The 14,731-nt window shown below is 36.0% G+C and overlaps 2 protein-coding genes across 2 annotated transcripts; one reads left to right on the top strand and one right to left on the bottom strand.

Annotated features, from left to right (window-relative positions):
- Positions 1-213: 213 nt before the first annotated feature.
- LOC135688748 (vacuolar protein sorting-associated protein 28 homolog) lies at positions 214-12,438 on the bottom strand. Its single transcript, XM_065205722.2, has 10 exons — positions 12,310-12,438; positions 11,899-11,921; positions 9,953-9,990; positions 9,737-9,826; positions 7,893-7,932; positions 6,138-6,203; positions 4,568-4,669; positions 3,786-3,839; positions 2,481-2,572; positions 214-861 (listed from the first exon to the last, which is right to left on the bottom strand). Exons 1-10 carry the CDS (start codon positions 12,347-12,349, stop codon positions 741-743), a joined length of 666 nt encoding a protein of 221 aa, XP_065061794.1. The 5' UTR covers positions 12,350-12,438; the 3' UTR covers positions 214-740.
- Positions 12,439-12,767: 329 nt separating this feature from the next.
- On the top strand, positions 12,768-13,583 carry LOC148959566 (uncharacterized). Its single transcript, XM_089110092.1, has one exon. It carries the CDS (start codon positions 12,837-12,839, stop codon positions 13,455-13,457), a length of 621 nt encoding a protein of 206 aa, XP_088966218.1. The 5' UTR covers positions 12,768-12,836; the 3' UTR covers positions 13,458-13,583.
- Positions 13,584-14,731: the final 1,148 nt, after the last annotated feature.

The following is a 14,731-nucleotide window of genomic DNA, read 5'->3' on the forward strand; positions in this document are numbered from 1 at the left end:
AGCTCCCACGATGCTTTAATAAGGGTGTGACATTGAACTCCCGGATAAACATACTAAATAACTCTAGGGGGCCGTAAAAACTTGGGGACAAAATTATTGTCCTGATTTCTCCAAATATTGAAATATATTTTGTTGGGTTATTTCAGATAGCATAAACTCCACATACATACAACCTTTGGCTCTGACAGCTGAAGGCAGAACTAACGATCTCACTGAACAATCAGAAAGTTATGTATTATTGGAACATTGGATTGCAACATACAAGGAAGCGTTTTACGTCTTAACAGCAATGGAAACCATACAGGTACAAACATATAACTCTGACGTAGATTTATGGGAATGGAAGATATGCTAGATACAGAGAAACATAGGCTTGCTCTTACTTATAAAGCCTAGCGATGGTACCCATCTGAAAGACAAATATCATACTGCACTTTACATGGATGTATGGCATAAAAGCTTGCTTTCAAGGGATGAAAAAAAGCAGATCTTCGTCTTACATCTTATCAATGTGATAAGAAAAGTCACTGCAACACTAAGCAGTGTGAAATTATAAACGAGCCAAAGCTTTCTTGTCTAACCAATCGTTAGTAGTTCAAGACAGGATGTGAGGGCGTTATTTATGTTTTAAACCCCAGTACGTCCAGTATGGGTACAGTAAACTGGTTTATATTTGTTCTTGCGAGTGCAACATAATTTATCATAAGAAGTATATAAAGTTCGAATTCGATGGCTTGTGCTCACGTGTGCTGAAGCAGCCTGTTGAATGCATTGTACGACTGTTCGAGATCAAATATCATTTGCCTGGCTTGTTCTTCAGTGAGCTCATCACTGGCTCTCATGTCAGCCAATGTAGTCAGCCTAGACAGGAGGGAAAGGAGGGAAAAGTATCAATTAGTATAGTTTGTTCATGAAAAGTTGATACCCGCAAAGAAAAGCCTACTTTTTTGGTCAACTTTCTCGTACTTTTTTGGTCAACTTTCTCGTACTTTTTTGGTCAACTTTCTCGTACTTTTTTGGTCAACTTTCTGGTACTATTTTGGTCAACTTTCTCGTACTTTTTTGGTCAACTTTCTCGTACTTTTTTGGTCAACTTTCTCCTACTTTTTTGGTCAACTTTCTCCTACTTTTTTGGTCAACTTTCTCGTACTTTTTTGGTCAACTTTCTCGTACTTTTTTGGTCAACTTTCTCGTACTTTTTTGGTCAACTTTCTCGTACTTTTTTGGTCAACTTTCTCGTACTTTTTTGGTCAACTTTCTCGTACTTTTTTGGTCAACTTTCTCGTACTTTTTTGGTCAACTTTCTCGTACTTTTTTGGTCAACTTTCTCCTACTTTTTTGGTCAACTTTCTCCTACTTTTTTGGTCAACTTTCTCCTACTTTTTTGGTCAACTTTCTCGTAATTTTTTGGTCAACCTTCTCGTACATTTTTGGTCAACTTTCTCGCACTTTTTTGGCCAACTTTCTCGTAATTTCAAGTGTCAGACTGTTGTAGTTCAAGTGTCTTGTTCAAAGTCAGAACTTCAATATAAAAGACCTATGATTTATGAGGAAAATAGATTCGTTAACAAACGGTCCATAAACAAAGAACAGCAGTCTGTAGGTTGTGAGGTCTTTTTTACAGGATTTACTGTAAGTGGTAGGAGAAACGAGTGTTGTGTGATACAACCCACGTTTCTGGTACTTGGCTAACAAACTCGTCCGTCGGTTGGTTAAGTCACCCGAGGTTAGTCAAAGTAGAGGAAATAACATTTTTATTTACACCCTACTTACCTTCCTTTATCCCGCCTTCCTTACTTACACTTAATCCTAACTCCTACGGCAGATCCTACCTTCGTTACGTTATCCCGCCTTCCTTATTCATACTTTATCCCTACTTCTTCGATAATCAAACTGTTCTCACTTTGGTCCGCCTTCCTATTCATACTTAATCCCTACTCCTACCGCAATTCCTACTTTCTTTACTTAATCTCGCCTTCCTTGCTCATAATATATCCCCACTCCTACGGTAATCATGCTTTCCTTACTGTATCCCCCCTTCTTTACACATATATTATCACTACCCCTATGTAAATTCTACTTTCCTTACTCTATCCCGCCGGCCTTCCTTATATCCCTACTCCTACGGTAAATCCTGTATTCCTCACTTCCCCCCTCCTCCCAACTTACAGTTAGGAAAGTCCAAGAACGTCACAGAAAACAAGGTCGAAGATCAGACCAGGAATCATGACAATCAGATGAGTGAAGAAAGTCAATGGTGCGGTTTCAATTAAATATCGCTGATGGGTGGATTCTTCTCACAGATTAATGTCCTTGTACCTTGTAACTAGTGATGTGTACTTGTACGTAAAAATAGGCCGAGTTGAAGAAAGATCGAGTGATAAGGGGTTCGAGTTATTGGAATTTTACTGTATAAATGAAATTAAGCTACTGACACATCCTTCATACAGTTTTAAGCAAGAAAAGGTTTGTGAACTTACCAAGTTTGTACTTTGATTCTGCCCTCGAACTCTTCTGGTAGGATACTCAATCTGTTCATAGTTTCAAGCAGTTCTCTCATATCAGGGTGTATCTAAATCAACGAACGAAGAAGGCATTGAAAGTAAAAACATTAATAGAAGATCACGAACGAAGTTTTTTATGTTTCTTCACGAGTGAATGAATTGGATTAAGGTAGGAGAAAAATTGCAAGATAAGAGAAAAGCTTTAGCACAGAAACTGGAGACTAAAAACATTTGGGTACTGATTGAAGAAAATGAATCGATTGATTCAACAACTTAACGCTTTGATTGAATAAAGTAACTAAAAATAACAACAAACAAACTTGATAATGAGCTTTGCTATGCTTTCAAGCGCAAAATGCTGACAAAATGACACCTTTTGATTTGATAATTCACGAATTCATAATTGAATTTTTATGTAAACTACAAGAAATATTCACTATTAAGGTATGAAAGGGTGCTTTGAAAGTTCGATTCAAAATCGATTCAAAGAATACAAAGAAGCATGACGTTTCTGAAGTTTATTAATGCCAGGTGTAAACAGTATAGTAGCAACCTGATGACGTCACAAAACGTATTTTTACATGTTATAATTGGGGCGACATTATCCGAAACAACACCAAAGAATATCTCATCAAATGAATATCTCAAACTGAATGAATCTAGAGTGTTGCAAATTAGCGGAGGCATGGCCAGACTTAGGCTTCACTACCAAAAACAGGGCGCAGAAACAGCAAATAAGGAGCAAAACTTGGATAAATTCAACTTCTCAAAGGAATTTCAACTTTTTGAAAATAGCGAATAGAATGTTTTAAAACACCAGTAAAAGAGACGGCACCAGTAAAGGGAATAAGGGAACGAGAAAATGGGGAACAAGGAGACCTAGATACTGAGGGAATCAAACGTCAAAGATTGGATCAGTATGCAAACAAATGTAGGGCGATACAGAATGCAAGAGAAGCCTTGAAAAAGCAAACATTTTTTATTCACAACTGGGTTTATATACTTCATAGCTTAGAAATTTCGATCTATGTTCTGACGTTATATATTCTGAACAGTGTCAGACGAAAAGCTTCAGCATTCTCAAAATTTTTGCCTTTTTTCAAAGCCATATTTTGGGTCAGTTACTCAGAAACTGAATTACAAGTCACATAAATATGATAGGACGTAGAGTTGTTTCGATTCAACAGCATCGCAAGTATTTTATAAAAGGTGCTCATGAAGTTTCCAAAAAGTAGGTCATGTATAAGTGATAAATGACCCCCAAGAAGTTAATAAACGTACCTCGTCCATTGCACGGATCTGCAGTCGAAGTTTGTCCATAACGGTAATGAACAGCTGAAAACATTGTGATAAAATTGCTGATCAAGTTGAAAACTCTGTGAGTTGCTATAGTATTACACTTGATACAGTGGAATGACGGAGACAACTGGGGCCCTTGGAAAAAACCTGAGACGAGGCCCCTATTCACGGACTGCTAGAAGGTCCTATCGAATGGTACAGTACATGTTTTAGCAAGAATTAGGAGGGGGAGTGCTGAGCTATGTGCTTCAGGACATATTTATCAACATATTTCGGGGCCTCTTTGGAGCAGGGGACCTTAGTTATCAAACAAAGGTACTTTAAATTGCGTTACGCCACTGACTTGATATCATCAAGCTCTCTAGACTTCGTTTCATGCTTTTGCAAATATCAGCTCCACTTTCACACCAACAGTTGCCACTGTATATTCTTCCACATCAACAGTTGCTATTGTACGTTTCCTGGTACTATGTTTCTTTGCCATATATAAACATTACAAACGAGGAAATATTCGATGGCAAAATTTGGAAACAGAGCCATTAGAAGCTAAAGTACGTTGATTTTTAAAGTCATAGGCCCCTGACTTTCATTTGGGTCCTTAAATGGTACGCTAAATTGTCAATATCCATTTTCAAAATCAATTTCTAAAAATTGTCACATGTAACGTTAAACACGGAGTCATTGAATGACGAACTGCGCTAAGAAGTAAACTTGGATTTCAAAAGAAATGAAATTCATGCAAAATATACTTGGCAAAAGCTTACCGAAACGATATCAGCAATTGATTTACTTGTACTTCCTTTGTCGTCTTTAATGGTGATAGGCCTGTCTTCTCTTATTCGTTCTAGTGCTGCAGGGCAGTCTAACTAAATAAACCAACAACAGCTGACTTTATATACAAGTTTATGCATGCAAAGTCGATTATTGGCAAAGTGCAAGTTGAAACCTAAACTATTTTGGTTGTTAAATAGACATTACTTCTTCAGATGCTCTTCTGGTATTCGCCGCATTTGAGTCTGAAACTATGAAACACAACTAGGTTTTAAATGTGACCATCTTTTCAACATGACTAAGTGTGCTTTTTCCTCTGATGAAAACAGATTCATGGCAAAATGCATCAAACAATTCCAGCTTTTAATGGATTTGTCTTCTAAGCTTCCCGTATTGCTATATTCTAATTCATAATAATAATAATAATAATAATTCATAATAATCAAGAATGACATAATTTTTGTCATTCCATTGTTTTGTCTCCAGTGTTAGATGGTTATTTTGACTGAATGAAAAGCAAAGTCACTCTCTAAATGTTTACACAGATATACCATTAGCAGAATTCATAAACAATGAAGAAAAATAGGACCGTTTTACGAAATAGGGACAAAACTGCAAACGCTTAATTCGTTATATTTCTTCAAATACACCGTCTGCCATTACAAAAATAGATTTAATGGGAAAAAAGCTTGCATAAAAAGTCTTATTTTTCCTCTTAAAGAGTATCTTTGATACATTTCAGGGTTGCAAAGAAATGCAAAAATCGTGTTACCACGCAAGGAAAGAAGTATTCCGTCGGTCCATGGACCTTATGAAGAGATTCAAGAGCACCGATCATTCAAACAAGGAAACAATCACAAGAACATGTTACTCTCTCACATCAATGTTCATCCTTACATGGTTGATATTTCCGTTGTACTTTCAGGCATTTTAAAACGTTTTGCCTTCTGAAGACCATCGTAAAAAATATTTTCAGTACAATACACAGTTTTGATTTTCTTTCGGTGATAAAGTTTTTCATAACAAAAGCTTCCTAATTTGCATAAAACTCTGTTTTCGTTGGCTTCATATCACGAGAAAGATAGGTTTTTTTTTAGTGAAACTCTATAATGAACAAAGAATGTTTAATTTCCTTGCAAAAAAGATCTCAGAAGAGAGCAGCAAACTGCAAAAACTCTTCATATGTACGCATACAGCGCTTTATAAGAAGGATTAGTGAACTAAGCAGATAAAATTCGCAGCAGAAAGGACTAAGCTGCAGCCTTCTTAGACAGGTGCTGATTCAAAATCTTTTCCTAAAAAATTACGCAGTCTGTTGAATGAAAAGTTCTTGCCTTAAAATCAGGCAGTGATAAATGTAGCTTACGACAGAGCAATAAAATAGAAAAGTGTTTTATCATATGTCCAGAAAAAATTGTTGGGTGATTTTGAAATTTGCTCCATTCTGCGAATTCTTTCCGAATTAGAAAACATATTATGGGGCATTATAAAGCAAAAAACTACTCAAAGAAGCCCAGTGATATCGCAGGTTTAGAGATAGTTTGGTGGAAGATAAAAGCTCACCCTGTATTCCAACGTAAATGCTTCGACTGTGGGGAATCTATCGCTTTGAACCTGCTTGAATGCAGCCTAAAGAGAACAAAGGTGTGTAGTGGTAATGAAAAATTGACATAGATCAATACCATACAACGAGAAATGACTTTCTTATTAGGAAAGGTATCAATAAAATTAACCAAAACTTCACCCCGGCAAACAGGGCTTCATTTGATAACATTTCGGTAATTCGGGTTAATATGATGCATTCTTTACTTCATAAAAATTATACTTCGGTCATTTCTGACCATATGTCGTGATAAATGGTTCACTTGCGTGTTGCCGCCATTGCTAGATTAACAAACCATTCTGATGCTTATACTCAGGGGCTTACCATGACGATTCGGAGTAGGGGGGTGTGAACGGATGAATATACCGACCAAAATTCAACTCTTGCTAATCAATGTATGCACACCAATATACTATATAAAGTCAAGCTACGCATCTACCGACAATCCGTAACATTTACCGACCATCCGTAAAATTTACCGACCAACTTTCCAAAAGTGGGGGGGGGAGGGTGTACAACCCCCACACCCCCCGGTAGGTAGGTATGCCCTTGCTTAATTCTTCATGTTCATATTTTGCAACATTAATCTAACGTAAATCAATGCTACTACGGTAAGAAAAATGTTTAGGATATGCAAAAACTAATGAAGTGCTGAAGATTTATTGTTAGCAGGCTTGGTACAGTGAGCTTGGTGCCGTAGAGGCAAAGCTGTACACGCTTAATAGTGGAACTTGTAGCAGCAACTTTGAGCTGTCCTGTTCTACAGACATAACTTTAAGTGCATAGACTTGAGAACAGTCTCATTCCAGGTTGTATTCCACGTGACTTGAGAAAATCCTGGCTGTCAGTAGAACAGTTGCACTTAAATACGTCTAGACGATTTGCAAAAGCTCTAGAAAGTATGTAAAGCAAGCCTGTTGCTTTACAGGGCATTTCCCGAATTACATTACATTTTCCTTCATATTCTGAGGGTGATTTCGTAATTTCTCTGTCTTCCGTCATGAATATTTGATCTGATATGAAACTTAATAGGCTGGCTTTAAGGTGGCCAGCCAAACTAATGCATTTATTCTAATGCAAATTAGGCGCGATTATGAATTTACTGAACCTAGACAAAAAATAGTACAACCAAGTCAGTAGGAAAGAAGTTGTACCTATCAATTACTAATATTCTTATAATATTCTAACCATTAACCTGAGAGAAACCAAAAAGAAGAAAGATATGATGAAATAATTTTCAGACATACCGCAACAGATTTTTAAAGAAAAACCTGAAACAGATTAGTCATTTTGTATTCATATGCCTGCCGGGATTTAAAGAGCCAGAAAAAACAGCAACAGAGCAGAATGAAAATGTGTTTTGGCTCACAGTTGGAGTAAAAATTGTCCAGTGTAATTAAAAGTTAATTTACATCCATGAAATGTTTGGGAGAAACTTTGATGTATTATTTTTATCTTGCTTTTTGACAAATTATTTAAATTGAGACCCACTTGAACCAACTTCAATCTTTTTTACTACAGCCAATTAAAATTTTTACAATCTTGTGTTGTGTCAGTTTTTTCATGGAAAAAGCTTTGCCTGACAATATTTGGTTATCAAGGGGTTTTTTAGAGTTCATCCTGATAATACACATTACTGCATATGACAGGTAGGGAGACCTCAAATATCATTCTCTTTGGACCTCTGAAAAAGCATTGTGGCATCAATTACATACCTTATACTGGACAAGTAGCTTTGAGCAAGCAGCTGTATATCTGCAAAACAGAATGGATTACATTTCAATGGTGCAGCTGAAGCATAAGATACTGAAAATGCATAAACCATCTTTCAAACAAAAATTGACCAATCAGTGAGTGTGATCACACTCACATGCTTATTGATTGGCTAATTTTGATTGATAGATGGCTTAGGCCAATTTTGTATCTGTTGTTTCCCTTTAAAATATACTTAGTGGTGCAACAAGGTATGTGGGAATGGGTACATCCCTTGAAAATGGGATCAATCTCAATCATATATTTGTCAAGAAAGACTGAAAAATCAAATAAATACAGTTGAGTCCCATTAAATGAGACTTTCAAAAGGGTAAGGAAATGTTCCCACTTAGCAAATATGTCTCATTCTGGGATGAACTTTTGACGCTATAAACAGACAACATATGCAAATTGGCCTTTATTCATAAACTATAGAATAAAACAAAATGAATTTATCAGGCTTTGAGTTTCATGAGAGAACAACAGGTACTATTGCAAAAAAGCTCTTTAAGTAATTTATGAAGGCATCAGAAACCTGTGGCAGAAATTGATTTTTTGAGTGGTTAGGCAAGCACAGTGATTTACTAAGTTTTTTATGTTTGATCTGGTCTTTATGTTCTATCCCCTCAGGTGAAGACAGTCCAATCTCCCATGCACCCTATCTGGGGTGAACAAATTTTTACTGGAAATGCCTACCCCTGTCACCCGAATTCCATTTCAGGAGACCACAGGTCATATGCGGGAGACCACTGGAAGAGCAAATGGTCTCCCACTAGGGACCACCATTTTTTTGGAATTGTCCAGCTCAAATTTCCGATACAAAATATATGATTTTGTGGTAAATTTTCAGCGTCATATAAAATTTTGAGGTGACCAGTTGTCATCTAGCCTCCCCATAATTCATGCCCTGATAAAAACCTAACGAAAATCTTTGTATAAAAACTGATAAACAAGCTTAAAGTACACTAACAGTTTAAATGTGCTAAGAACTTTTTCTATAATTAAGGGCCTCTCCAGCCAAATTTTGCACTTGCATTTTATTGGCTTATCTAAAGAGTTGAACCTGCTAATCACAAATTCATTATTTGTTTTTCGATATTTGTTACAGTTTGTGAGATATAAGCTCTTGCATTTTGATAATTGAATTGAATTAACTGACAAAAAGTTTTTGGTTTGGTGACACTGTGACGCAATTTTGACATCACTGTGTATTTCGTTAGTCTCGCCTCTAACCGAATCAAACGACGGCGATTCGCAAATTGAACACTGCAAGTGATGGTACTCTCAGTTCTGTTCCACCGGCTTTTAGTTTGAGCATTTCAGACACCAATTCTGAAGCCTTTAGTTGTTCATCATTTCTGGAGAACACCATGAGTATCAATTTCGATTAATTAGACGCCAGGGAAGAGCTGGAACAGGAAGCCATAGCTTTGTGGGCCTACACAGGTGATCAAAACAAAGTCGTGTCACACTATGGACACATTCCAACCTGCAGACTTGGAATGCTTGTAAACATTCAATATTTTTTTATTCTAAAAAGCTCCTGCTGTAGATTTAGATGCAGTTATCAACACGTGACCATGACTTCTTTATGATTCATGACGAACGAGAGCCACACTTGTCTCATTTTACTCGGAAAGGTGCAACTTTAAAGCCTTATAACTTCTAAACTAATTGGAATTTTGCAAAAACAACAACTTTGCCATAATACACGCACCAGATGCTAGCTTTTTAGTCAATAAAAAAATTTTTTTTTTGACTGGAGAGGCCCTTTAAATAATCAGAGATAGATTATATACAGACTTACTCTTTAGGCGTGACAGCATCTTTGATATATGCTTTTTCTAGACACTGCAATGTGTTAATGACTGCAAATAACTCTGCCATGTTGTCATACCTAAAATAGTCAAAACAAGTAAATATGTATACATTTATTAGCTTGATTTTGAAAAGCAAAATTTGGTAACTTCTTTTTATCTCTAGTGACTTTCTAGTTTTTAAAGAAAACATTTTGAACACTTACTTTTCTCTTTCTCTTCCTGTTGTATGAAGTTTTACTTCCTACAGGAGGATTAGAAAAGTACAAAAGACTTGATAAATAATTTTCCTAAAAGGTTTTTATAATAAATAAAAGGAATGAATAAATAAAGCCCTTGAAAATTATTACAGGTTTCAACTATTTTGAAATATTATATTTAAATATCTTATGATACAAATTGATCTTTAGGGACACTTCAACATTGTGATAAAGGAAGTTTATATTGTTTATCAATTTTTCTTACAATTTCAATGGGTTGATTAACTAATTAATAATTAAAATAATTCAATAAGCTAATTGTTATAACTGCACTGCACGCTGAACTGGAAAAACTTAAAACAATATTTCTGGACAATGGCTATCCAGAAGATATCATTTTATCTTATACTAAGGAGAAGATTGCAAGTTTTCGGCTGTTCAAAAGTTTGGTCTGCAAAAGTGCTAAGTTTATTTGCAACTACCATGGATTTGTTAACACTTCCTTGCAAGACGGTAACATTTCTTATAGGATTTGAGAGCCAGATTAGGCAAGCCATAACTAAATGTTTCTTTGCTGTCAATCCTCGCATTGTTTACAGCACTAGGCGAGCCTTTCCATCCATTCAAAATGATTGCCTTCCTACCAACCAAAAAAGTTCCATCATTTATGAATTTAAGTGCCAGTGTGATTCTGGCTACGTAGAACGCACAACCCAAAGATTGGGGGGATAGGATAAAACAGCATGTTCCTTCCAACATAAGAAACAAAACTGCCCCTCAAAGAGAACAGCCTCCCTGATCTTATAGGTCTAGAAACACTCTGTTAAAACAAGTGATTCTGCCATCGGTCAACATCTTTTAGACAACCCAGATTGTGCAAAACTCTATAATGACGACATGTTTTGGATAATTGGCAGAGCCCGGTGGTCCTTCCATCTAGCAGATTTGGAAATGATCTACATACAAACATAAAAGCCGCCATTGTGTCGGACAGAAGGAGTTTGTTTTCTCTCTTGGACTTCAGTGGTAATTTTTCTTTAGGCACGCAGCACTGATTGCGTTTTTCTGATTGGCCTATTTCGATCCACAAGTGGGTAAATATTTTTCATTGTGTTCTTTCGGACCCTTATTCTGACCTTTTATGCTCTGAGGAATGTCAGACAAAAAAGCTTTTAGCCAACATGCTGTAAAATGTTTGTTTTTTTCAAAGCCATTTTCAAGTCCTCCACCGCCAAAAGAATATATACCCATAATTATATATACACATCTAGAAGTCTTTCAAGCAGCGATATATAAGATGCTTTCTCTGGCATGCACTACACAAGAGCATGCCAGAGAAAGCAGAATTGTCAAGACTTAGGGTTCCTGTGGTATTGAAAAAGGAATCCAGAAAAGCCATGATCTTCATCTTGATGCTAACTCCTATATGTTGTATGGTACAATGCATAATTGAAAATATAAATCTGACTTATATGACTTATATAAACAGTTATTGTTGGCAAAAAGAAATATTGACCCAAATACAAATCCATCCACCTTCAGGCCAACATACTGTTTTTTCTTCATTTTATGCCAGTACACCAAGGAAATAGTGAAATTAGAAGTCCACACCAGATGTTTCTGGAGCCAGGGAGGAATCCATGTAGACCACATGCTTAATAATCCTTTTCACCATCACTGGTTGATATAAGTCATAGGTTGGCCCAAACACAGGCACTAACCTATCCACCTTTTCGGCAACACATTATTTTTTCTTCTTTATACATCAATACACCAAGGATTTATGAAGTCCATGCCAGGTATCTCCATTGTAAGTTACATAGATTTTACCCTGGTTCCAGAGTAGGTTACATGGATTCCACAATGGTCTTGGACACAGAAAAAAAATGCTTTGTCAGCATTAAATTGTTGGTATATGAAAACCAACTTAAATCAAAAGAGTTTAAACATACCTCAAGCAGTTCTGGTCTGACAGCTGAAAAAGAAAAATTCTTTTATAAATAACTAGATAATCAAAATATTATCTTGGTATAAAGACTTCCTCAAAAGGCTTTCGGTTCTCGCCTTTTAAAAAGATTTGCCAAAATAAAAAAATCTACCTTCTAGACAGACATGTGGGTAAAATTTGAACAACCTTTACAAGGATACAGATAAAATATTAAACTACAAAATGTGAGGCATACAATTTACTGCACTACCATTTAAAATATTTAAAAAACTGTGAAGTTTATCATGAAAGTTATCAATTGAAGGCAGGGAAGATATCGAAAAAAATTCTGTCCTAACGAAATTTGAACTGCGTTCGGGACACATTTTGAACACTGAAATACAACAAAATTCTAAAATAACAAAATGAAACTCACAATTTGTTTGAGGACCTCCTCCAGGCATTCCTGAATACATTTTCCACCGTTTTCTGGAGGCTTTTGCTACCTAACAAATTTCTTCAACTTTCACTCGGATGTCAATGTTATATCGAGGCTGTTAAATCAAGCCGAGGCTGTTGCAGTATAATGTAATTTTTTAATTTCAAAATGAAAACATTTTAACTTCCTTAATTAACAATTACTAAATCAAAATTACAACAGAAGCGTTCAACAAATCAATGAATCTAAGTTTCTTAAAAAGGTATGAAGATTTTTACCTACTTTTGAACTTTGAAAAAATTTGTTGTAAAAGAAAAATTCAAAATCTAAGCAAGTTATCTTGGTGGCTAGGGATCCTCGACAATCTAGGTATATTGTGAAATAATTAAAGATTATCGAGTATACCCTCGCTTTATTATTTGAAATGATCAAAAAGGAAGTTGTTGTGGACTTATGACGTCATGCAGTCATCATTGACAACAGGGCCTAATTTTGTTTAGGGTAAGGAAGGAGTCGGCTGACTAATGGATAAGCAAAGCTCGACAATACTTGAAGGAGAGGCGTCCGAGAGCGATGAAGAGGTCACCGATTATCCATCATTCATACAGAATACCATGGTTGCCGAGTTTCCAACCAAAGCTAGCATAGAACAGCCAGCGCAGGCCTTGGCAGAGAGGAGCAGCGGGGTTGTCATATCTGGCGAAGCTTCGGAAAGTGATGAAGAACCAACTGAATATACGAAAGCTGTCGGTGCAAGGGACTTCCCTTCTCTTGTAGCAAGTTTCCCAGAACCTTCTAATTTGCCTGGTGCAACCCATGAAAATACTGCTTCGACACAACAATCTACCAAATTTCGTGATGAGTACAGGCGGCCTAAGTTCAAATCACCGTTTCACAAAAGGCTACGAGAAAATAACTTCTATTTGCGCTGTGCCGTAGTGGAAAATACCTTAGAGACTTATGATAATTCAAGTGAAAAACTGAAGTATTGTACGCCGATATTCAAAAGAACTTTCGATTCAATAAAAGGCACATTACATGATTACAGAGTGGCAATCGAAGGACTATCTGTTTTGCAACTGAGCGTGGATAGCACTGTCGAGTCAACGAGATTCCCAAAATTTAAAAGCTTTGCCAAAACTTAGTAACTCTGTAATATTGACTCCTACAAGAAATCAAAATTTAACAATATAGGTTTTTAGAATTCTAATTTTCGGCAAGAAGCTAGGAATTGAATAATGTTTGGTTCAAATTTTGCTTAATATAAATTGTTTCTTTAGTTCTTTTTCTTGTTCAGTTACCTAGATTCCCAGGGATAAAGGAATTACGTGAGAGCACTTTGTGTCAAAAATCCAAGACCTAAAATTTCATCTGTTGGCCCCCAAAAGTAAGAAGTTAATCCCATCTTGACTAAATCCCAGTATAAGTTGTTTGATAGAAGTTAAAAAATGTCTGATTGGAAAAACATTATGTAGACATTTCCGTATTAATGGGCCAATTTCTTCCTAAACCTATTGAAATTCCTGTTGAAAACCTCAAAAAGTACTTGCACCAAAACCAATTAACTAACATATCAGGCACTGGACTTGATAACCTTTTTGGCTGTCTCAGTGTCCTGGGCAACTTACAACAAATTTTTTTCGATAGAGCATATTATACCCGTTGATCTACAACTTTGTATCTTTAATTAATATATCTTTGGCTAACTTTTATTCAATAAATTGTAAATATGTTGCTGAATTACACGAATTCCGAGTTTCATGAGCATTTTGCTAATAAAATGTTTAACCATATGCATGGTCTAAAACAATGATGGAAAACCTTCTCTACCTGGAACAATTTTATGAATGAAAGAACATGGGCTAAAAGTAAACAGGTTTCAATGTACAATTAATACTACCTATTAACTTAGCACTGAACTTTATAAATCCCAGTTTGATAAGTAATGTCCTTGGGTTAGATACTTCATCATCACATTGTCACAATCTAAACTAATTGTTTCCCTGTGTTCAAATGTTTGGAATGAGAATTTTATGGAAACATAGGTTTGATCACTTTTACTCACATCTTTTCTGTGATAGTGTTAGAGCCTCTGTACTTTAGAACTTGGTATATCCACCACACTACATTTGGGAAGTCAATCTCTTTGGGAAAGAAATTCAGGTTGGAAATGCTGTCAACAATTATTTTCTATTTCTATGCAATCAATAATAAAGAAAATCAACAAAATTTAATTTTAGCCACTATAAGAAAAACAACTGTTTCAGCATGCTGACCTGAATTTGTTTGACCTTTTTTGATGACAAATTTTATCTTCCAGAAAAGCTGCTCCAAATATGTTCTTCAGATGGTCTACAGGCCAGATGGGGCCACTGTTAATACATTATTGTTATAATTTACATAGTTATTCATCTGGCCC

Source organism: Rhopilema esculentum, chromosome 9, assembly GCF_057945365.1.
Source record: "Rhopilema esculentum isolate cy_ngs chromosome 9, ASM5794536v1, whole genome shotgun sequence".
In the NCBI taxonomy this organism is placed as follows: domain Eukaryota; kingdom Metazoa; phylum Cnidaria; class Scyphozoa; order Rhizostomeae; family Rhizostomatidae; genus Rhopilema; species Rhopilema esculentum.

What these genes read in the sequence shown, in the direction of transcription:
- LOC135688748 (XM_065205722.2), bottom strand. Translation starts at nt 12,349, where the DNA reads ATGTATTCAGGAATGCCTGGAGGAGGTCCTCAAACAAATT. An exon ending in AGGAGGTCCTCAAACAAATT is followed by an intron (nt 11,922 to 12,309) that starts GTGAGTTTCATT and finishes TTTCTTTTTCAG; the next exon opens with CTGTCAGACCAGAACTGCTT. An exon ending in CATTTACGTTGGAATACAGG is followed by an intron (nt 4,670 to 6,137) that starts GTGAGCTTTTAT and finishes TGGTTTATTTAG; the next exon opens with TTAGACTGCCCTGCAGCACT.
- LOC148959566 (XM_089110092.1), top strand. Translation starts at nt 12,837, where the DNA reads ATGGATAAGCAAAGCTCGACAATACTTGAAGGAGAGGCGTCCGAGAGC.